Source organism: Trichoderma virens (genome assembly GCF_000170995.1).
Source record: "Trichoderma virens Gv29-8 chromosome Unknown TRIVIscaffold_81, whole genome shotgun sequence".
Lineage (NCBI taxonomy): Eukaryota > Fungi > Ascomycota > Sordariomycetes > Hypocreales > Hypocreaceae > Trichoderma > Trichoderma virens.
The window spans coordinates 44,057-65,349 of NW_014013668.1; the positions used below are offsets into that span (position 1 = coordinate 44,057).

The following is a 21,293-nucleotide window of genomic DNA, read 5'->3' on the forward strand; positions in this document are numbered from 1 at the left end:
GGATTAGTCTTCATGAAGTCACTCTAAGAGTACCATTACATTGAGGGACGCAACAAGGTCGACATAGCATGACAAACTGCACATGTATTATCTTTCGTCCATAGAAGTATGATTCACTACACATCTAGTACCATTGTCCATACCACAACGAGGTATGATATATATCCTCCGACTCATAGTGAGATAAGGCATACTATGCCTTGTCTAGATCTCTTAACACTCGACTGATAAAAGCCAGTTAAAATAACAGCTAATTTTCTTCGTCGCTCCATGCATCGTCATCAAGCAAGTCGTCAAATTCCGCATCCTCTTCCTCAGCTCTCGCCCAACTTTCCTTGTTTGCCCTCGTATGCTGCTCAGAAGGCCGCTCAGACCAAGGCCCTAAGTAGGAGGCATTCTCAGCTGCATAGTCCAAGTAACCCCAGATGCGGTTCACGCTCACATCCTCCAACAGCTCCTTGGCTGAAGGATACGAGCCTGGCCCCGACTTGAACTTCTCGCCCTCAATCATGTCCTTGATCTCATCCTCCGAATCTCGCGCTGCGCACGCGCGCGCATCGTTCAGGAGGCTCAAAACACCTTCAGTCTCCCACCAGACAGCATATGAATTCTTTAAGGCGACGGCCATTTCTTCCCAGGAACCGGTTGAGTATGCCTCTGGCCAGCAGCAGAGTGCTTCGTCAGGGTCGAAGAGATTGAACATGAAATTGCCGTTAGCCTCGACTATGGCAGCGCCAAGCCGACGGATATGGTTCAAGAGAGTTGATTCAGTTTGGGAAAGAGATTCAGTGGCTTCTTTCTGGAGCTTCGTGGATAGGGGACTCCGTACCACGGCTAGCTCTATCTTATCCCGCAGCTCAAAAGGGAGGTGGCTTCGAGATAGGATCCTGCGGGCGATCTTTAGGTTGTGAATGTCGACGAGGAGCTTCATCTTGAGCAGTAGAATAGCAACAAGATGATTCAAGTCGGGATAGTCGCCGAGAAGAAACCCTAGATCCTCAAAGACGTCGGCACCGTGAAGGTTGAGATACGGCAGGGTCATATCGCCCCAGTCGTAGGTGCCGTCTGGATCACACGTGGCCCACCACTTCACAAAATCATAGCACTCCTGGTCGAGATCCAGCCGTAGCATCACAGCCGGTACCATCTCCCGCAGCCCCATGTTGTCACGGCGGCACAGTCGAAGCATATCGCGCATGTGCTCGAGGGCCTCGCTGACGCTTCCCAACGTCCCCGGAATAAGAAGCTTCATGACCAGCGCTATCCGTGCGCGCATATAGTCGCGTGTGCTCAAGACTCCCCAGAAATGGCCGACATGCGTTTCAAAGGCGTTGGCAGGAGTAACGAAGTCCTCCGTGGCGTTGCGGACTTTAACATCTTCTTTGGCAAGCTTCGTTCGCGCTTTCTTGATCTTGATACAGGTAGATTTATGCAGCGGCCAGTGAGCAGCCTGGTGTTCACGGCTGCAGTAGTGGACGGCAAGGCAGCCAGTGCATCGAAGGAGTTTTGGGCCAGTAGAGAGGCAGTGTGCGCAGCGATTGCGGAGGGGGCCGACGATGCCCTTGTAGTCACTTGCGGTACTTGTGATGTCGGCCATGTTGCACTTTCTAGAACATGATGATGATAATGATGAAACTCGAATGTCTTCAGATTGATCGATGAGAGCAGAGGAAAGAAAAATGAATGGAAGCCATCGACTGCAAGCAGAGATGTTGTTTGACCAGTAGCAGCCCAGCTTGGTGCTCATGATCACGTGTGGGCACACGTGGTTATCATCATGATAGCGATCGGACGAAGTCGAAAGAAAGTAAACACGAATGAAGCTTTATACATATCTACCTATTACCTAGGTAGCCATATTTTCGATTGAGCTGTTTCTGCATAGTAGCTTTATGCAAAAGGGCTTGTCCTCACAACGATATGGGAGTGCGAAACGCATGTATACGTGAAGCTCCTGTAGTCCATACTGCAGTGGTATGTGTACATGTACATATGTGTATGGGGGAGCATCTTCATAGTATACCCTTGATATTCGGCCTGGTGAATGTTGATAATCACTTTAATTTAATTCGTCTATATCTCTTCGGTATGAAATTAACTTTGGCCAATAATCATACCAATTATGCTTGTTTTCTCATAGAAACTCTTCCCCCGCCCCCCTGTGGCAATGCCTAAACAGAGATCTTCCCACAGAACCGTGAGGACACATGTATGCCTAGGTCAAATGCCCTGTCATACTCAAGTAGAAACACACAATGTATGACAAGAAAAGTATTTCCTGCGCTGTCGGAGCGGTTACTAAACCTGCTAGTTGGTTGAAGCCTGTATCCACATATTGAGCCAGCCTTGTCCTATGAGAGAATGGCAATGCATATCGCCGTCGACAGTTGGGGACATCCAATCGCAGCTCGTGAAAGACACGCCAAAATCACGTACCTAATGGCCGTTACACCAATGTGAATGTGTGTAGCAACCGCAAAGGATCCTTCTGGAGCCTTAGGCAGCCATGGAGTTAAATAGAAACACCAGGGACTTGCCTTGCTACCAATCTCTACCATATTCATTACAACAACAACGAATACAGGCAATATGGATACTACAGCCATAGAACCGACAGGCGCGGACTTGCCACAGGGAACAGATCTAGTGGCAGCGATAAATAGTCCCCAGCAGCTAATCCATAATTACCTTTGGGAGCGCAGCCCAACGTTCCGCGCGCTTTGTGATATTCGACAACAGGTAAGTGGTTTAGTTTTCTGTATAAATCCTGGTACCTGCAATTACTAAACATAGAACAGGGCTGGAGGCATCCGACTGGAGATGAATTTTTTCAGCAGCAACGCCAAAGAGCTGATAATCCATCACCGGACGGAGAGTCTTATTTTTATAAGATGACAATTGCTATTGGAAACGAGCTTAATACTAGCACTGGTGCATTCGATATACTACGGTCGAGCGACAAGCCTTCGGCACTGGACATGGGAATGGCTCCGGGAGGATTCTCGGCAACAATAATGAAATCTTACCCCAAGACTACACTTCGAGCAATCACCCTGCCTCTTGCCAGCGGTGGCCATTCGGTACAATTCAGGCATAGAGGGGTGAAACTTGATCTCTGTGATATCAATACTCTTGCTGGAGACATGGGCTTGACCTCTATACCAGAAACCCATCCTGCCGCAAGTACATTTACTGTCACAAAGCTACTGGGACAAGAAATGTTTGACGTGGTCATCTGTGGTTGCCAGGTTACACGCAACCAGGAACTCGAAGAGTGGCGCGAAAATCGAGAAGCAGGGCGCCTACAGCTTGCGCAACTTGTGATCGCTTTGGAGCATGTTAAAAGCGGCGGAACATTGGTTGCCGTTATGCACAAGCCTGAAGAAATCCATACTGCCGAGCTATTGCAGATATTCTCGACTTTCTCTCAAATTTCTCTGTTTAAACCGAAAAGAGCGCATGCAAAGCGATCATCTTTTTACGAGTCTTCCTATTTGCACCGTAACGTATTCCTATTTAAACTGTAGTGCTTTACATCGTAAGCTAGATTTACCCCCTTAATCGTAATTACTACACCCGTATACTAAAATACAGTATAATATATTAGAAAGGAAGATTAATATATAAAATTATATATTACAACACTATTAATTATTAATCTACACTAATTTATTTAAAAATAATAATTCTAGTTTTTTTAATTAAAATAAATATACTTTTTATAGTTTAGTTAGTTTATTAACTTTATTATCCTCCTCAATCTAAGTAGCTGGGATAATAATAATGTCTTTAGCCTTAAACTTAATTATAGCCTCCGTTTTAGGGTTTATTTTAAGGGTAGCGGCGGTTATTGCAGCCAGCCTTATTATAGCAGAGGCGCCGGTTTATCTTTGCGATTATCCCTTTATAGTTCTTTTAATCTATAAATTTAGGCGCAACTGCGAGCTTTTCGTTAATTATAATAGAGTAGTCTGGCCTTAGCCCCAGCCCCAGCTACAGCTTTATAATGGCCTCTGTAAGTCTTTAACTTTAAATTATAATAGATTACAGTATATATTTAGCTTTATGCAGTACTTATGGTAATATAACTGTATAGTCTGTTTTAGCTTTTTTAGCTATATTAACTATATTATCTTTTTTTATTTAATATTATTTTAGCTATTAACGGCCTTTAGTATTAATAATATAGTTATTTTTTTATTATTTAAAAGCTGCGGTTAGTTATAAAGGTTCTGGATAATATTAAGGTCTTAAATTTAAAGTAAAGGTTTATTAATATTTTAATATTATATAGTTAATAGCTTTTTTATAAAAAAAATAAAAGAAAATATATTAAAGGTTTAATTAGCTATTATTATAGGTAGATATTATCTTTATTAAAGGCCTTATTGGCGTTAAGCTTTTTAAAAATTATATAGCTGTAAGGAAGCGTATATTATTATATAAAGCTACTGGTGTAAAAAGGTAGTAGCGGAGGTATTAAAGTAAGGTTTAAAGGTATTACAGCTATGGTTAGGTAATACTATTATATAAGGAAATTAACGGTAATATAACCGATAGTTATTAAAATATTATTTAATTAGTTCTATTATTAGATAAAATACTACTATAGCTGCTGTTATATTTTAATTACTTTTTTATTATAATCTTTTTTTTTCTTTTATAATATAAAGTAGATTATATTATAAAGGTAAAGAAAGTTATTTATATCTATAATAAGGAAAGATTTTATATTTTTATATACTGTTTTTATAAAACTGTTAATTTACTAACTGAAGTTATAATATTACTTAATATAATAGTAAGCCTACTGCTTTTAATATAGTATATATTTTTTTAAAATATAATATAAGATATGGTTTTATATTAAATTATATATAACCTTTATTTTATATTAAGCTTTTTTAAAACTTTTTTTATTTTTAGTATAGATAATCTGCTTTTAAGTATAAAATATTCCTTTATAAGTTAAGGGGTTAGCAGCAGGTAGTAAAGTAATATTATTATTTTTAGTAATCTTTTACTTAATAGTATAAGCAGTAAGGTTATTATTTACAGCATTAATGCTAGCTTATATATTAAAGAGGTTATTATTATTACTATCAGCGGCTTTAAATTTATTATTATTATCGCTACTATTTTTACTTTTTTACTTTAATTAAATTTATACCTTAATATTAGCGTTAATATAGTAAATATATAATTACTGCTGAGTGTTAAGGAAGACTAATTTAAGAGTATTCTTTAACGTTAACTCTTTATTTATAATTATTATAGTTAGCGCCAGTATATAAAGGTTTTAATAAAGGTCTTTAAACCGTTAATAAAACCACAAAAAGCTATCTTCTTTCTTTATATTAATAAGATTAAATATAAAGTTAATTACTAACTTTTAATCTATAATACTTATAACTTTAAAAAGATATATATAAAAGCAGTTAGTTTTATATATATTATTAAAACCTAGGACTTTAAGGAACTAACGCTATATTTTCTTTAATTAAAGATAAATCTATAAAATACCCTTAACCTTATTATTAGTGTTAAATTTAATATAGTAGTAAAGGTTATTATCTTAAAGTTGCTTAATTTAGGCTTAAGTAGCTAATAAACTGTTAAGTCTTTTAATTTAAATCTTCTACCTGTTATTATAGATGTTTAATTAATAAAAGAACGTAGGCTTAGCGGCACTAAAGTCTTTTATAATTTTTAATATTTTATATATAGGAAGGGCCTAGTGTTTAGCTAAATTTTATTTTTATTGCTACTGGGCTGGGGTCTATTAGTAATATATATTATACGCTAATAGATAAGTTAATAAATTATAATTATATTTAGTATAAGTAATATAATAGGATTACTTTTAGTTAGTACTTTTGGTTATTAATATTATAATTTTATAGGGATATTTTATTTACTGGCTTAATAAATGTTAGATTTTTTTATTTATTAAAAGTAGATAATTTATATAGTTGTAAATAAGAAAATAATAAGTAAGGACTTTTTTACTATTAATAATCTATAGGTTTAAACTTTTTTTAGTTTAAATAGTAATATTATTATTATAGTAGAAACTTTATAAAAAGGCTAGAAGTTTATTAAATATATTATATAGCTTTAAAAGTGGTAGTAATGGAATTTTTAGCTTTAATGTAGTCTTTAATGTAATTTCTATAACCTCTGCGGTCTCTGTAGCTTTTACAGTCTCTGCAGCTTACTATAGCGACCCTATTATATATAAAGGCGGCTGTAATAGCCTTTCGGTATATAAAGGCAGCAGTGTCTTTTTATATTTATTTTTAGGCCGTTAAAATGCAATATTATTGTTAAATTTATAATATTGCAGCTATTCTAGGTTATTAAATTTATTATCGTTAAAGTTAACTTTAACGGCTGGGGCCTTTAACGCTACCGGTGTATTTAATAAAAAAAAAGCGTTAATTTTATTAAAGCTAGCGTTAATTAATATCTTTAATAATAGCGGTGGATTAAGAATACTATTGCTGAAAAAGGCATTATTGTTGGGGGGAGGTATTATAATATTTAACTTTGCAATCTTTAATTTTATAATCTTAGTCTTATATAGAGTTTTTAAGTATATAGTATGCTAGGGCGCCGCACTGTAATTAGGTATGGATTAATGGGATCGGTGGTATATGCGCATTAATTTTAGTATGGGCACGGACCACTACGGTTTAAATAGGAATACGTTACGGTGTAAATAGGAAGACTCCTTTTTACATAGTAGCTAAAAACGTTGATGCTCGCAACGATCAAGCCATTGAAGCAGTGGAGACCTGGAGGAGAGAATGGATCGACAGCACGCTTGGAACTGCTGACAATGGTGCAAGGCCACCGAGTCGGACAGAGGATGATGCCTGCAGGTTGTTAGAGATCTATGGAGAAGAATTGGTTAGAATAGGACGACCCGTTTGGGCCACCCAAGTCGCAGGACTGAAGCGATGGTTAAGAGATATGTAGGCGACTGCGGTCAGTTGCCTTCAGTTCTGTAATGGAATGGGTTGCAGGTATATCGTGTACTGAAGCCACGCTGAATGGAAAATGGCCTTCTTTATACTTCAATTGAGATTGTATCTGGTGAAGTTAGACCTGCAGCTGGTCAGACATCTGGTGCGTACGGGGGAGAGTCCTGTGATGCACCTAAACGAACTTTGGTCTCCATTCGCATTATCGCAATGCCTGTTTACAGTGATGCATTAACCTACAAAAGTGTATTACAATCGCAAGTGATGCATTCCATGACCCTTTTACAAATATTAATCCAACATGGAAGCCTATTTATCCCTAAGAGATCCGGTCCTCCGGTCATCCTGCTTCCGTTTAGCCTACAGGCTAAAATGGGCCTTTACGGTCTCCGTCGCCCACATCGCAAAAGACGCAGATCAAGATGCCTCACCATGTGAAGAACGTACATGCACTCCATCTCAATGCCGATTTCCGATATTCTTTTGTTAGCTCTCATTACCTATTATTGATATAACGTTGAACGTCCAATGACGAACTTTGAGCGGGGTTTTCCCCCTCTCTGGGCAAGCTACGATGCTTATAGAAAGAAACCATCACATTTTCCGGATGCTTACCGCTTGTTGGATTGATATCCCTGCTAAAATGGACTGTCAAATGCATAAAAATGCGGAGTATCCTAGACAATACCAGTAATGGCTAGAGCGTATGTAAGTCCCGAACAAGTTATGGCAGTTGCAATTCTCTAGCGATGAGCATCGACGATGATATTAGGCTATATCCATTACATTGGTAAGGCTCATTGATGAGTCCTCGAGTGTATATGATGTTACATTTCATTATAACTATTATTATATACTGTGTTACATTTCCTCTATTTCCATTTTCCTTTGTTCTTATCAACGTAACTTAACCTATATTTCCTGCCAAGAAAACCTCTAAATATGCGGTCAATTCTGTTAATATCTAGCTTTGCTACGGCCTTGAACGCTGCTTCTCTACATCCCAAATCAGATTTCAAATATCTCGTCACATTTGGAGACAGTTATACTGACAATGGACGACTCAACTATTACGGATCTCATCAAGCCCATGGACCGCCACCAGGAGTGTTGCCAGCTGAGACTAACGTCACTGCCAGCGGAGGCTTGACGTGGCCGCAATATGTTAGAGGCAGCACGGGTGCAACTTTATATGATTATGCCATCTCTGGTGCCACATGTGATAACAACAATGTGGCAAGATGGGCAGCATTTATGAATGCTAATTTTCCATCAATTATTACCGATGAAATCCCATCTTTTAAGAATGATCGCAAGACGGCTTTATACCGTGGTGTAACTGCGGCAAACGCTGTTTATGCGCTGTGGATAGGCACAAATGACTTGAGTTACACTGGCATCCTCAGCGACTCACAAGTGGCTGGAACAAATATTACGACGTACATCGACTGTCTTTGGTCTACTTTTGACGCAATATACGAAAGCGGTGGCCGGCGCTTTGTTATCCTCAATTTAAACGCTCTTCAACTTGTAGGGCTCTACCGTCCCCAATCGGATGGAGGCGCAGGAGACAATCAGTTCTGGCAAAACAAGACACTGTACAACCAGACAGAGTATGCCCAGAAGATGCTCGAATACACTACATCAGCAAACACAATAATCGATTACGGGGTCCCATTTAATTTGCTGGTCAAAAATCGCTGGCCTGGTGCCAAGATTGCAATTTTCGACATACACAGCTTCATTACCGAGATCTATAACAAGCCAAAGAACTTTTTGGAGCCACCATACAATGTCAAGGGATTTTTCCATCATTGCGACGTAAATGGTGCGAATTGCCAGGACGGCCCGGGCTCCCTCGATTCCTATCTCTGGTAATTTTTCTGCGTCCTTGGAATGACAATACACTGACATGAGGGACAGGTACGATGAGCTACACCCTTCAAACAAAACAGGTAAATACATTGCTGTGATCTTTCAGCTGAAGTTTTTTTTTTAGTTGTGGATGCTAATGATACAATTGGCAGATTCTCTTATAGCGCATGAGTTTATTAAAGTCGTTTCTGGAGATTCCAAGTTTGGTACATATTGGGGTCATTGATAGTAAAACTGCTATGCGAAATAGTGATATCGAGATTCCATGTAATAGCTCAGCTACAGAATTACGATTGTTAAATTCCCAGTTGCCGCCCAAGAAAAATATTCCAAAACAGCTAATTGCCAATAGGTGGACCAAAAATCATTATCGTTATTAGTTCATAAATATGGAACCTATTTATTTTCTAGAATCCCACTGTTTGGTGTTTCCGTCCCGCTTTCGGTATCATCGTCCACCGTTTTGATACCTCTTAATCCACGATACACTAGTTGCAGCTGTCTTCTACCGTCGATAATGGGATAAAACCCAGCAATCAGCATGGTGCACCAAACCCATATTATCGCAACAACGATCCAGGCGACAAAAAAGCCTTTGCCAAATATATATTTTGAGCCGTACATAGGAAGTGGCCTGCCAGCGAAAGTCTTGTCAGATGATGTTACTATGAAGGGTCAATACTCTCAACTTACCATAGTACCCAATGGCCCAAGAAGGTTGCGGCTGCCCAGAAAGCAGCAATTTTCCCCCATTTCGAAAACTTGGCGGCATCTTCTGAGTAATCCGACACCGTGACCTCTGGGGTTTTGGAGTCAGTAGTGGCTTGAGCATCGGCACTGGCTGTTTTGCTGAAAGCCAAGCGTTCTTTTCGGAAGTCTGCCCAGTCATAATTGGCCGGCCTAATGAGCGAGATGACAATGGAATAAAGCCCAGGGCTTAGCGCTGATGCCACAGTTCCGTAAACGCAGGGCAGACTTTGTCCAGTTGAAGCCACAGTAACTTCACCATATAAGGCATGAGCCGAGCCGAGCCAAACAGCAATGCCAGTAGCCATGCCCAGCAGTGGCGATATGATAGCGGCAGCCCAGGACTGTCTCTTCCATAGAATCGTGAATACAGTGGGGAAGATTCCAGGGCATGTCAAAACACCAAGCATGTACAGTGTCCAGCCGAGATTCACGTTTCCATAGAAAAGCGCAGTGGAGAAGGCTGCAGAAAATAGTCCAAAGAATACGACTCCAATGTGACTCCATCGAATTGCATCCCTATCCGTGGCGGCCTTGTTAAAGTATTGGCGGTAAATGTCAAAGCTGATGATGGATGATACAGAGATGACTTGGGCACTGATGGTCGACGTGACAGCCATAAAAGTGACCAACAGTACTGCAACAGCTCCACCCTTTCCAGCAATGGCATATGCAGCATAAGGCATGACCAACCCATTGGAGACTTCTTCTGGAGTCATTCTCCGAGGGTATGTCGGGAACCGTACTGTGTTTTCTAAACCAAGAGCAGAGAAGCTCATTAAAGTGCCGAGGCACCACGGAATTGCAAAGTAAGCAATACCACCAACGATATATCCGGGGACTACCGCTTGAGGAGCAGCGCTGAAAGCTTTTGCGAAGAAACCAGTGTCCATGATAACGAGGCCAAAATTGGCCAAGATATGGATGATGCCAAACAGAATAGCCTATTTCATCAGTCAGCGTGAACAACAGCATCAAAGAACATGGCCATAAAAAAAAATAAACTGACATTCTTGCTAGTCATGGTCAAATAAGAGCCACCTTCGTTTCCAGGCACGGGGTGATCTTGCCCAGCTTTGACAATGAGCTCAAAGAGACCTGCAGGAGAACCAATCTCAGGAACAGCAAAAGTCTTGATTGTGAAGAAACAGATGATGACTGTGATGACAAAAGTGTGAAAGTAGTCGGTCAAGAAGGTTGCTTTGATGCCGCCGACGAAAGTGTATAGAATGACGCCAACGGGAAGCAAAAAGGTTGCAGCAATAATGTGCATTCCGGTGCTGATCTCAGACTTGATTAATAAAACATTCATTCATCACTTTGATCGGAACGTCACTCACAGCGCTGTTATAGCTGCACTTGCTCCAAGAAGCATGTTGGCAATGGCAATGATGTTGTTGATCAAGCATAGTGCAATCCACACAATGTGTCCCGCTGTACCATATCGTATTCTCACAATCTCGAGTAATGTGTGAGCTTCAGGCACACGCAACTTGCATGCTATGCCAAGTAAAGCAAAGAAAACAATCATAGGTGAGCATCTGATAATGGCATCATGTTAGTCAACAGCGATAAATAGTGTCTCAACTGTAGATTCTTACCCAGCAGCAAACCAAAATGGTCCTGCAACACCGAAATTATACCCTACAAGGGTGCTTCCTAACATTGCAGTGCTCCAGAGCCATGATGATACTACAGCCGAAGCTGTCAATCCCGTACCGACAGATCGGTTCGCCGTCATGAACATTTCAGTGGTCCTATTGTCTTCTCCAATCGTTTTCTTCAACAAGTGGGTCGTAAATATCATGATGAAAGCAATTAAGAAACCAATTGCAATCACAACGACATAACCTGCTGCCTGTGGCAGAGGCGGGCTGACGGCACCGGCATCCGCCGCTCTTTCAAAGTGAAGCATGGTGAAGTCAACAGCAACGAAGCTTGGTTGTTAACCCTTCAATCAACATCCCAATTCACGGAAATTGTTTCCCACAACGCCGTCATATTATAATTTGATAAAGACAATTTTGTTTAACTTTTACCACAACCATTTCATTCCCTCCTCCGAAAATCAGCCCTAAGCTGCCGGGGCGCGTTGTTTTTGGTGTTGCACCATTTAGCTCCGATGACGCGAGAGCTTGCTGCCAGGATGTTCAGCCTTAGTCGCATATAGCTATCTACCGAGACGGTAGGTGATTCGCGATCCAGTATCTTGGGGATTTGACAGCGCGATACCGGAGATGTCAGTGGTTTCTCACAGGCTTATTTCCTGATAGCGTGGAGTAAATCCAAAATAATATTGTTCAAGATCGGTTCTTAGTGTATATGGAAACACTCTCTTGAATGTCACTATCGAAATTGCGCAATTCTAGCTGCGCTTGACGTCATCTCATGGGTAAAGTGCGCAGGAACTAATTCATCCAATGACAGTTCTAAATCTGATGATATAAAGAATATTTGATCCGGGTGCTGCAGTGCTACCGGTGATATCATATGCAAGTCGCAACCCCGCGTGTTCGGATCTTGTTCAGTCAGCAGCAACTCTCTAAGCAGCTTGCAAGAGATCCGATCTATTGTAGCTTGAATATCTAAAGATGGCGTCTACAGCTAACCAAACCAATGGTATCCCCAAGAAGAAGCTTATTCTCAATGCCTTCGTTGAGTCATGCAGTGGCCATCAATCCCCTGGCCTCTGGAGACACCCTGAAGATCGATCAGCCAACTTCAACAGCATTCACCACTGGGTGGAGCTAGCTCAGTTGCTGGAGAGCGCCCATTTTCATGGCATCTTCATTGCTGATGTTCTGGTAAGTTGGATTATCCATATTCAGAGACTCAGACTCACACCGTTATCAGGGTCCCTACGATGTGTACAAAGGACCTCGTAACCCAGATCCTGCCATCATATCTGGGGCACAGCTGCCTGTAAATGAACCACTGGTTTTGGTTCCGGCAATGGCTGCAGCTACTAAAAATATCGGCTTCGGAGTTACCATCGCAACGACGTATGAGCAGCCGTACCATCTTGCCCGTCGTCTGAGCACAGTGGATCATCTCTCTGGTGGCAGAGTTGGCTGGAACATTGTGACCGGCTATCTTGATTCGGCTGCAAGAAATTTAGGTCTCACGGAACAGCCACCTCATGATGAACGGTATGCAATTGCTGATGAATATGTTGACGCTATTTACAAACTTTGGTAGGTATTCTTTAGAGTCTCTCTATAAGGAATTATCAGCTAACAGTGATTCAAACTTAAAGGCAATCATCGTGGAGAGATGACGCCGTAAAGCTTGATAGCCAAAAGGGCATCTACACAGACCCAGCCCTCGTCAGGCCCATCAACCACCAAGGGAAGTACTTTACGGTGCCAGGGCCGCACATCTGTCAGCCATCGCCTCAGCGGACTCCTGTTATCATGCAAGCTGGAACCTCAAAGGCTGGCAAGGCATTTTCAGCTAAAAATGCAGAGGCAATCTTTGTTGCTGGACACAGTCCCTCCGTCATAGCCAAGAACATTGCAGAGATTAGAGCTGCAGCACGAGACGAGTACAATCGGGACCCTAGCACCATTAAGTTCTTGGCTATGCTTTGTCCCATTATTGGAAGGACCCAGGAAGAGGCTGAAGCTAAGTATGCGGATTATATCCAATACGGCTCAGAGGATGGTGCTTTGGCCCTATTTGGTGGCTGGACTGGCATCGATCTAGCCCAATACGACGATGACCAAGAGCTCCGTCATGTCGAGTCCAATGCCATTCGATCTGCCGTAGAAACTTGGTCCAAAGCCTCCCCTTCCGTCCCCAAATGGACAAAGCGCGCTGTGGCAAAGCACATCCAAGTTGGGGGCCTAGGAGCCACAGTGATTGGTACACCAGAGAAAGTAGCTGATGAAATGGAGCGGTGGGTCAGGGAAGCCGATGTGGATGGTTTCAACATTGCATACGCTCTTATGCCCCAAACATTCCAGGATGTTATTGATTTGCTTCTCCCAGTCTTGAAAGAGAGGGGGCTATTCTGGGATGGATACGCCGTTGATGGAGGAACTTACCGTGAGAACCTATATGGAAAGAAAGGAGTGGCTCGACCACCAGCAGATCATCCAGCTGCTAGATACCATTGGCGAGCGGACTCAAGTTAGGGGTCTGCATAACTTTAGACGAAAAATTGTACGGGGAAATTGAGATGTTTTTTATATATGAAAGAAGAATTAGCGCGACGCATGATAAAAATTGGATGGCATCTCTCAACTTAACTGTGATTCTACAACGGGTGCGATTGGTTATCATGCTATTTGTGCCGCACTCCCCGCGGCCAAGCCTGTGGGTTTCATCATTACATGTAGTCTAGGATATATCCGAATTATTACCTCACAGAGGCTACTTCTAGTGTTTTATTTATAACAACATCGAGTGCCGGTATAAGGTGGGTGGGCCAGTTGCCCAGCCATATACTCTGATAGCGCCCCCGTTTTACAACAGGGCACTTTCATGTCGATGCCTGTCCTATGTAAGTCAATACACACCAATAAAATACTGTTAAAAGAGAAGCAAGTGAGAAAGAAGAAGTCAAAATGGTGAGATTGACTGTCCGGCTCTATGTGCAACGTGCAAGTGCGTAATTGTCGATGCCAGATTGCATGTATGTGAGGGTTCCCCAAATTACTTCATACAGTCGCGCAGAACAACAGCCAATATTATTGACCCAGTTGATAATTCATGATTAATTGAATCAGGGCTTCAATTTTTTGCGGGCACTTGCTCTTGCAGACGCTGCATCAGACTGGTATATCATCTCAGAAGAGACATTTGTCTGTTGTTGATAACTTGAAGTAACACTTGTGTCATCATGATCGTTGGCATAAATAGGTGGTACTGATAAGGTCGTGGCACATATCCTCCAAAGAAATTCCGCGATAAGGCATTTTATGCATCTATTTGCCAATACAATAAAGCTGACATATAACGGCTGCATCGTGCCATCGCCCAAGTCGATCACGACATCCAAACGCACGTGATAATTACATGATTGCCCATGATACGATGATCCTCATATCTTTGCACATCCAAACCCCCTCATTGCACTTTCTCTAAATAATATCAACTATTGACAGACCCCGAAACCATTAACAAAATGGGTGGAGGAAATAAAATCAAGTCTGTTGCAGTCATTGGCGCGGGGGCCGCAGGTAGGTCACAACAGAGCTACGGATGAGCACGATGACAATTACTAATGCAGCATCTAGGAGCGGTAACTGCGGCAGCGTTGAAGGCCGAGGAAGCATTTGATGTTATCCGTGTTTTTGAAAGAAGACAATCTGCAGGAGGAACATGGTAAGAGCCATTCAACATGCAATAATGAAGCATATACACGATGCTCAACGTCCGTGTCATCCGGCTTAGGATATACGATGCTGCGGTTCAGCCAAATGTCTTGGTGCGTCCCGGAGCGTTGCCGGCCGAAGTAGATCCTCCTTTGGAGATTCCAGAGAGTCTCCCTACAGTTACTCGTCCAAATCAACAAGAGCGATTCTCCACGACGCCCATCTACGATTCACTGACGTAAGTCTGCAGGTGGCCGAGTCTTTGCGGGAGTGCTGTAAGCTGACAAACGCTCCATAAGAACAAACGTGCCTGAGATTGCCATGTCCTTTTCGGATGTCCGCTTTCCGTACGGGCCATTTGCTCCACATCACATCCCTCGTCAGTACATTGAAAATTACTTTGCACTGCACAAGACAGACTCCTTCTTGGTGCTCAATACCACCGTCGAGGATGTTCTCAAGATTAATCACCCATCAAATGACGGCTCCACACAGTGGAAGTTGACTCTCAGAAGATACGATGCACTCCAAAACGTTGACATCTGGTGGGAAGAAATATTTGATGCTGTCATTTTGGCAAACGGCCATTACTCAGTGCCAACTGTAGGTTCTCTCGCTGACTAACAGCCAAAGAATCTACCTGCTTACAAATTTAGATACCATATGTCAAGGGACTTGAAGAATACATCAAAAAATACCCTGGCCGTATTGTCCACTCGAAGTCATACAGATCACCTAGCATTTACAAGTCCAAGAGAGTGGTTGTGATTGGCAACTCTGCATCAGGGACAGATCTTAGCCGAGAACTTATCTCCACAGCTCAGCTTCCCGTGTATCAGTCAAAGAGATCAAAGACATGGTGGGAAGGAGATACACCTCCAGCAGGCATTGAATGGAAGCCTGTTATATCAGAATATCTGCCCGATGGCAGAATTCTCTTTGATGACGGCACATACCTGGATGACATCGATACCGTCATTTATTGTACCGGATACAAGCCATCATATCCTTTCTGGAACGCCAAAAAGAATGGGCAGCCTCTGTGGGACTACAGAAAAGGAAGGCTTGTAAAGAGCTATTGGCACACTTTCTTCCAAGATTTCCCAAATCTCGGCATTGTCGGCCTGCCCCGTGTATTGACATTCCGAAGTTTTGAATATCAAGCCATTGCCCTCGCCCGCCTGTTTGCAAATCGCAACCCAATCCCACTTCCACCAATACCAGTGCAACAAGCGTGGGTATCTGAAAGAGAAGAACTTACACGAAAGGAGCACCGTAGGTTCCATGACATCTCATGGGACGAGGGCGAAACGCACGCATGGCTACAGGGATTCCTCAACTGGTCCGGCCTTGGGACGTTGACTGGACAAGGTAGAATTCCGCCTCCGCTCACAAAGGAAATGGTGTGGGCTATTGAGAATCTCAAAAAATATAGACCTGGGGGAGATGACGGTAAAAAGGACTCGAACGGTCAACCTACGGAGGCTTATGAGTGGATTATGGTGGAGAACAGAAAGCGCGATGTTCTTGGATTTATTTAAGCGCTACGAGAATGAGTGCGAGATGATGGAGATGTGCTTCACTTATTCCTCTATATCGTATTAGTAGATAGCCAAAGTATGATATTCAATGCTTTTTACACTGTTAGCAACTATGTTTATATTCTTCTTGTACATCTATATATCTAAGCTATCACCACATTCTTATTGTATCTGCAAGTATCGCCATCCGTTCTCATTATCTTATATAGAGCCTCCAAGTTTTCATGTGATGGACAGCAATAGTTCACTATATGATATTGTGGATGTTGAATAAACTGATACTATCTATTTTTCATCATCAGTATCCCCATACCTGTCACACAACTCTTCATCACTAGAATACTGCTCGACGATAGTGGTGGCATCCACATCAATAATCCGATGAACACGTCTCGCTAACTCTTTTGCCTGATCATCACGAATTTGCAGCTGCGTATCAAATCCTTGGTCACCCATCCAACTCTCAACAACCTTCATATCGGCAACTTCAAAATAAGTCGCCAACGCCTTTAGCATAGACTTCCTCATATAATTTCCGGGTGATGGAAATGGGCGCTGTTCGTAGTAACGAGCCCAAATTTCCTGCCAGTTTTCGCGCCCCAAATCTTTAGCACGTATAAGAGCCATTATGAAATGGAAGTAGAGAAATCTCGGTGAGGGTCGTCTTTCTCCTAAAAAGGACAGCTCTCTGCCATCTACATCCTTCCCGTAGATGTCTTTCCCTGTCTCATCTGTGGCGGCATGCGTATTTTCCAGTCCAGGATAGATGAATTCAGTCCGCCATCGTTTGATGGGTGTTTCAGAACGATCTACAGGAACAATGACGATTTGGTACTGTTCCAACCAATGCTGAATCCTAGGATACAAAAGTAGTGCGTTCGCAGGTCGCTGCAAAGACTCGCTTTCAGAGCCAAAGACGATTTCCTCCAACTTGTTCTCATCCATAAGAAATGGAATAATGCGCGCCACTCGTGGAGAAGAAAAATACCACATTCCGGTAACATGGCACCAGCGAGTATGTCCCTCTGGCTTTCTCCCATGATACTCCGGGAAGGCTGAATAGTATTCGAAAACATCCGCAATCCAGTTGCTAGGCTTTTTTCGCTCACCCAGATCATCTGCTATCCACTCGCCACGCTCTCTCCGAACGCGCAGATCATCCCGTGTTGTGTTATAAAGCGGCCACAAGAGCTCAGGAATCACAGAAGTGTCGAATTGCTTGGGCTCGAGTTGCATCAGCATGATTCCCTCAGGGTTTTCGAGATGCAGCTTTTTATTCAAGCTGCGCCATAAATCCTCTCCAGCACAATTATACCGCCTATTCAACGTCCCATAACGCTCCTCCAACTCGTTTTGTGATATCACATGGGTATCTCTCTCCCTCTGAGCAATTTGACGCTCTAGTAATATCTCCTCTTGCTTCTTTTTTGCGAACTCAATCCCGAGCACCGCTTGCGCATACTCGGACTGAAAGCGTATCTCTGCCTTTGCATCACTATTGTCTTCCTCTTTCTTCTTATTTTTGGTCATATGTTTCATCTTTTTGGCCAAGTCTTTGATCTGCTTATCAAGAGCTGCTGATGTCATGCGGACTCGCGTCAATTTGTTGAGATAAGCATCTGAGGTCAAGCTGTGAACAGGTTGTTCGACTGTCTCCTTTTCTGACCCTGACTCTGACTTGAAGAGTTTTGAACTCCCCCAAGGAGATGAGCCAATCAGGGAACCGTCCATTGAAGCAGCCAGTTTGTGAGTGGCGTAGTGGCCGAGTCGGTTCGGGTCAGAGCGAATGAAGGTAGATTGAGTGTTGTGAGCGAGGTTGTTCCGATCTGGATTCTTCACAAGAAAGAGTCGGTCGAATTACGCAGCTGAAAAGGGAGATATTGTCAGAAACAAAAAGAAACGTGAGTTAATGGAAAGGGGTTGGACTGCATTTATAACAGAGAGAAAGATCCAGTGAACTAATATACAAGAGTTCAAGCCAGCGAGGCCATTATAAAGTTAGTAATGGCTAATGTAAATGCCCGGTAAACTTTCCTTTTTTTGGAATTACTGGCGAAGTTATATTCCACTTGATAATTGCGTCCTGTCTCATTCGTTGATCTGATTCCTCAAACTCACCTTAGTAGTGTCCAAAAGTAAAACAGTAAAACCGCCTGCAAATTTATCTTCCACTGTGGCAAGACTTCAAAGAAAATTAATTCTTTAAGATAACAAGTGGCGTTTGTGTATGGCAAAGTCGGATGGTCAAAGCACATGTTGGCTGAGATGGCCTTGGAAATGGAATTAAAGCTTTTTTTTTTTTTTATAAAAAAAATGCAATGGGCTTACTTCCACGAACTCTTCCGCAGATGTACTTTATTTCTTTGAAATGTTTAAATACAGCCCATAAAACTGCAAAACTCGGGGCATTAGTGGCATAAGGTGGGAAAATAAGACTGCTGATGGTGCATGGTGATGTGGGAATGGAAATACTCAACACGGTGGGAGAATTTCCAAATGCAGTCACTCAAACTTTAATACCGTTTCAGGAAACATATTGTCAAAGAACTTTGGAAAAAAAAAACCCCTTTCATAAGAGCGCACTTTTGCAAACGACATTTGACAAAGGATGTGGGTGGTTGGCGCACGGTATAATCCTGTATGGGGACAAAGGAGAAAGTGATAGCGTGACTTGAGACGAGAAATATAAATTGAGGTAACATATGGGAAGTACTTGAAACCTACCTAGTAGTAATGACAATTTTTGGCTGATTACCATGCCATCTGGTGTCAGCTGCGAGTGAAGCCAACGTGAAACGATTGTGAAAACATTCCCACATTATTTGGACACCCGGTTTCCACGACGAGGCATCATCGATCGCTGTATTCTGGGAATGTGGTTTGTTTCATCTGCTGTTTAGAAATTAGGCATCCCAGCGTCATGTCCAATTGACAATCTGGGGCGTCTTAATACGGATACTGACCGTGGATGGCTTCATCTTCTACATTGGAATACTGCACTGCAACAGCCCTCTTTTTTCCAGCCAAAGGTCAATATCGACGCCGGCGTCTTTTGACATTTATTTTTTTCAGTGGCCCTGAGCTTAAAATGCATTTTTCTTATATTCTGGTAAGTGAAAATGCGCCGAAGCACCATCGTGGCGGCCCTTTTCTGTTTACGCCACCACTTTTCACTTCAAACTCACTTCGTTTGCTTTCTTCGTCCGAACTCTCTATTCGCGTTGACTCACCAAAACTTAGCATTTGCTATAAGTATGGCTCGCATCCCCTTTAATTCCCCTTTGTTTACTTTTTCTTTTCTTCTTATCACACCATTTCGACACTTTACAGCTGAAACACAAGTCTTGCATCGGCACTGTCCAGATACACACCAAAGCTCGTCTCTCTACGCATCAAATCGTGACAGTCAATAGACAACTCCATCAGCTATCCCTTTTTACCTACCATTTTTTTTTTTCCTTCAAACGAAATGGCTCCCCGCGCTACGCTCCGAAAGACGATCGAGAAGAAGGGAGGAAAGAAAGCCGCCTCCAACAATGCGAAAGCGGCTTTGCTCAAGATGCCGGTTGAACTCATCCTCGAGTTCTCCGATGCCATGCCCACCGTCGACAAGATCGTCTTCGCCCAGACGTGCCGGCCAATATTTAATTCGGTCGGCCTTATCCCATTCTCCAAGGACGAAGAAGAGTTCCGAGAGGAGAAGTTCGAGTATCTCGCTCGCAGATCCCGAGAGACTCTCAACCAATGGGTCTGCGAGCAGTGCTTGTGCCAGCACGACGTCGACCTGGCCGACACCCCTTCAAGGCCAGCTCTCAATTGCCCTGTTGGCGACCTGTATCGGTCCAAGCACAACTTGTCTCTGAGGCTGATTTCTGGGGAATGTTACCGCCTGGGACGACGCCATGTCCAGCTGGCCTTGAAGTACACCAGGCTGTACAACGAAACATCCTCCGTACAGCAACAGTACCTGAGGAGTCTCATGGCCGCCCACTCATATTCCCTGTCGTACTTGCACAAAGGCATCAAAGTTTCCCAGATGGTCAAGATCACCCCTCGTGTCGTCGATGGCAGATTCCTCCTTAAGTGCATCTTCGAATACCGGCAGAAGGCACAGCCAATCCACAAAGAGCCCCTCTTTGGCGAATTTGTCTGCCAGCACCAGAGCTGTCTGGGGGAGGGAGAAGCATATTATCCTTTCTCCCAGTTCAACACGGCGGTAGAAAAGGCCCTCGACAATAAGCAGCACGAGTTCCGCAGCCACTGCCATTACTGCTGCACCGACTTCACCGTCAAGGCATCGACTCATGGAATCAGAGTCACCGTTTGGCACGATCTTGGAACCGAGAGCTCTGCCTTGGACCCCGTGTGGAAGGCATCTGTATACAGCCCCGAGCTGTATTCAAGCGACGAGGGTCTCGTCAACAACGCGCCTGGCCGTGTGAGGGAGCTGTACGACAGCGAGGAGTAAGTTGTTGCATTGATTGTGGTGCAGTCAACCAGTGAAGCATATCGATGGAGGCATTTGAGGGGATTTTCATCAGCAGGAATTTGATCGGACGAATACAGAGACGTAATGAATTTTCATGCAGTAGCATTCCAGTTCCTTTTGATTGAGCATGAATTGTGAGCTTCAAGGGCCACATGTAGTACAGTTATCAATGCAAATGATAATATTGTTTGGCATCTCTTCTCATGAATCCAAGTGATTCAAGGTCTGCAATTCACATCCCAAGATAATCATGCACACGTTACCAAGCTTTACGGTGTTCAATATCCTTTTCTAGAGCTAGCATTTACACACATCTTTAACAGGTTGCAGTTACTTT

At 42.8% G+C, this 21,293-nt stretch overlaps 8 protein-coding genes across 8 annotated transcripts; 5 read left to right on the forward strand and 3 right to left on the reverse strand.

Moving 5' to 3' along the window:
- Positions 1-250: 250 nt before the first annotated feature.
- Positions 251-1,597, reverse strand: TRIVIDRAFT_47985 (uncharacterized protein; the record flags this gene model as incomplete). The annotated part of the gene is made up of 1 exon (XM_014098699.1): positions 251-1,597. One exon carries the CDS (start codon positions 1,595-1,597, stop codon positions 251-253), a length of 1,347 nt encoding a protein of 448 aa, XP_013954174.1.
- A 992-nt stretch (positions 1,598-2,589) lies between these two features.
- Positions 2,590-6,981, forward strand: TRIVIDRAFT_47855 (uncharacterized protein; the record flags this gene model as incomplete). Its single annotated transcript, XM_014098700.1, has 3 exons — positions 2,590-2,739; positions 2,799-3,484; positions 6,726-6,981. The coding sequence occupies 3 exons, from the start codon at positions 2,590-2,592 to the stop codon at positions 6,979-6,981; spliced, it is 1,092 nt and encodes a 363-aa protein (XP_013954175.1).
- A 947-nt stretch (positions 6,982-7,928) lies between these two features.
- On the forward strand, positions 7,929-9,087 carry TRIVIDRAFT_58493 (carbohydrate esterase family 16 protein; the record flags this gene model as incomplete). The annotated part of the gene is made up of 3 exons (XM_014098701.1): positions 7,929-8,860; positions 8,910-8,941; positions 9,014-9,087. The coding sequence occupies 3 exons, from the start codon at positions 7,929-7,931 to the stop codon at positions 9,085-9,087; spliced, it is 1,038 nt and encodes a 345-aa protein (XP_013954176.1).
- On the reverse strand, positions 9,038-11,523 carry TRIVIDRAFT_192999 (uncharacterized protein; the record flags this gene model as incomplete). Its single annotated transcript, XM_014098702.1, has 6 exons — positions 9,038-9,095; positions 9,349-9,495; positions 9,555-10,552; positions 10,618-10,888; positions 10,949-11,149; positions 11,210-11,523. The coding sequence occupies 6 exons, from the start codon at positions 11,521-11,523 to the stop codon at positions 9,038-9,040; spliced, it is 1,989 nt and encodes a 662-aa protein (XP_013954177.1).
- Positions 11,524-12,199: 676 nt separating this feature from the next.
- TRIVIDRAFT_58495 (uncharacterized protein) lies at positions 12,200-13,744 on the forward strand (the record flags this gene model as incomplete). The annotated part of the gene is made up of 3 exons (XM_014098703.1): positions 12,200-12,412; positions 12,462-12,802; positions 12,865-13,744. The coding sequence occupies 3 exons, from the start codon at positions 12,200-12,202 to the stop codon at positions 13,742-13,744; spliced, it is 1,434 nt and encodes a 477-aa protein (XP_013954178.1).
- Positions 13,745-14,736: 992 nt separating this feature from the next.
- TRIVIDRAFT_47998 (uncharacterized protein) lies at positions 14,737-16,467 on the forward strand (the record flags this gene model as incomplete). The annotated part of the gene is made up of 5 exons (XM_014098704.1): positions 14,737-14,791; positions 14,849-14,936; positions 15,006-15,164; positions 15,226-15,529; positions 15,583-16,467. 5 exons carry the CDS (start codon positions 14,737-14,739, stop codon positions 16,465-16,467), a joined length of 1,491 nt encoding a protein of 496 aa, XP_013954179.1.
- A 285-nt stretch (positions 16,468-16,752) lies between these two features.
- TRIVIDRAFT_203071 (uncharacterized protein) lies at positions 16,753-18,722 on the reverse strand (the record flags this gene model as incomplete). The annotated part of the gene is made up of 3 exons (XM_014098705.1): positions 16,753-18,300; positions 18,586-18,638; positions 18,680-18,722. The coding sequence occupies 3 exons, from the start codon at positions 18,720-18,722 to the stop codon at positions 16,753-16,755; spliced, it is 1,644 nt and encodes a 547-aa protein (XP_013954180.1).
- Positions 18,723-19,936: 1,214 nt separating this feature from the next.
- TRIVIDRAFT_48257 (uncharacterized protein) lies at positions 19,937-20,935 on the forward strand (the record flags this gene model as incomplete). The annotated part of the gene is made up of 1 exon (XM_014098706.1): positions 19,937-20,935. The coding sequence occupies one exon, from the start codon at positions 19,937-19,939 to the stop codon at positions 20,933-20,935; it is 999 nt and encodes a 332-aa protein (XP_013954181.1).
- Between the last annotated feature and the right edge of the window lie 358 nt (positions 20,936-21,293).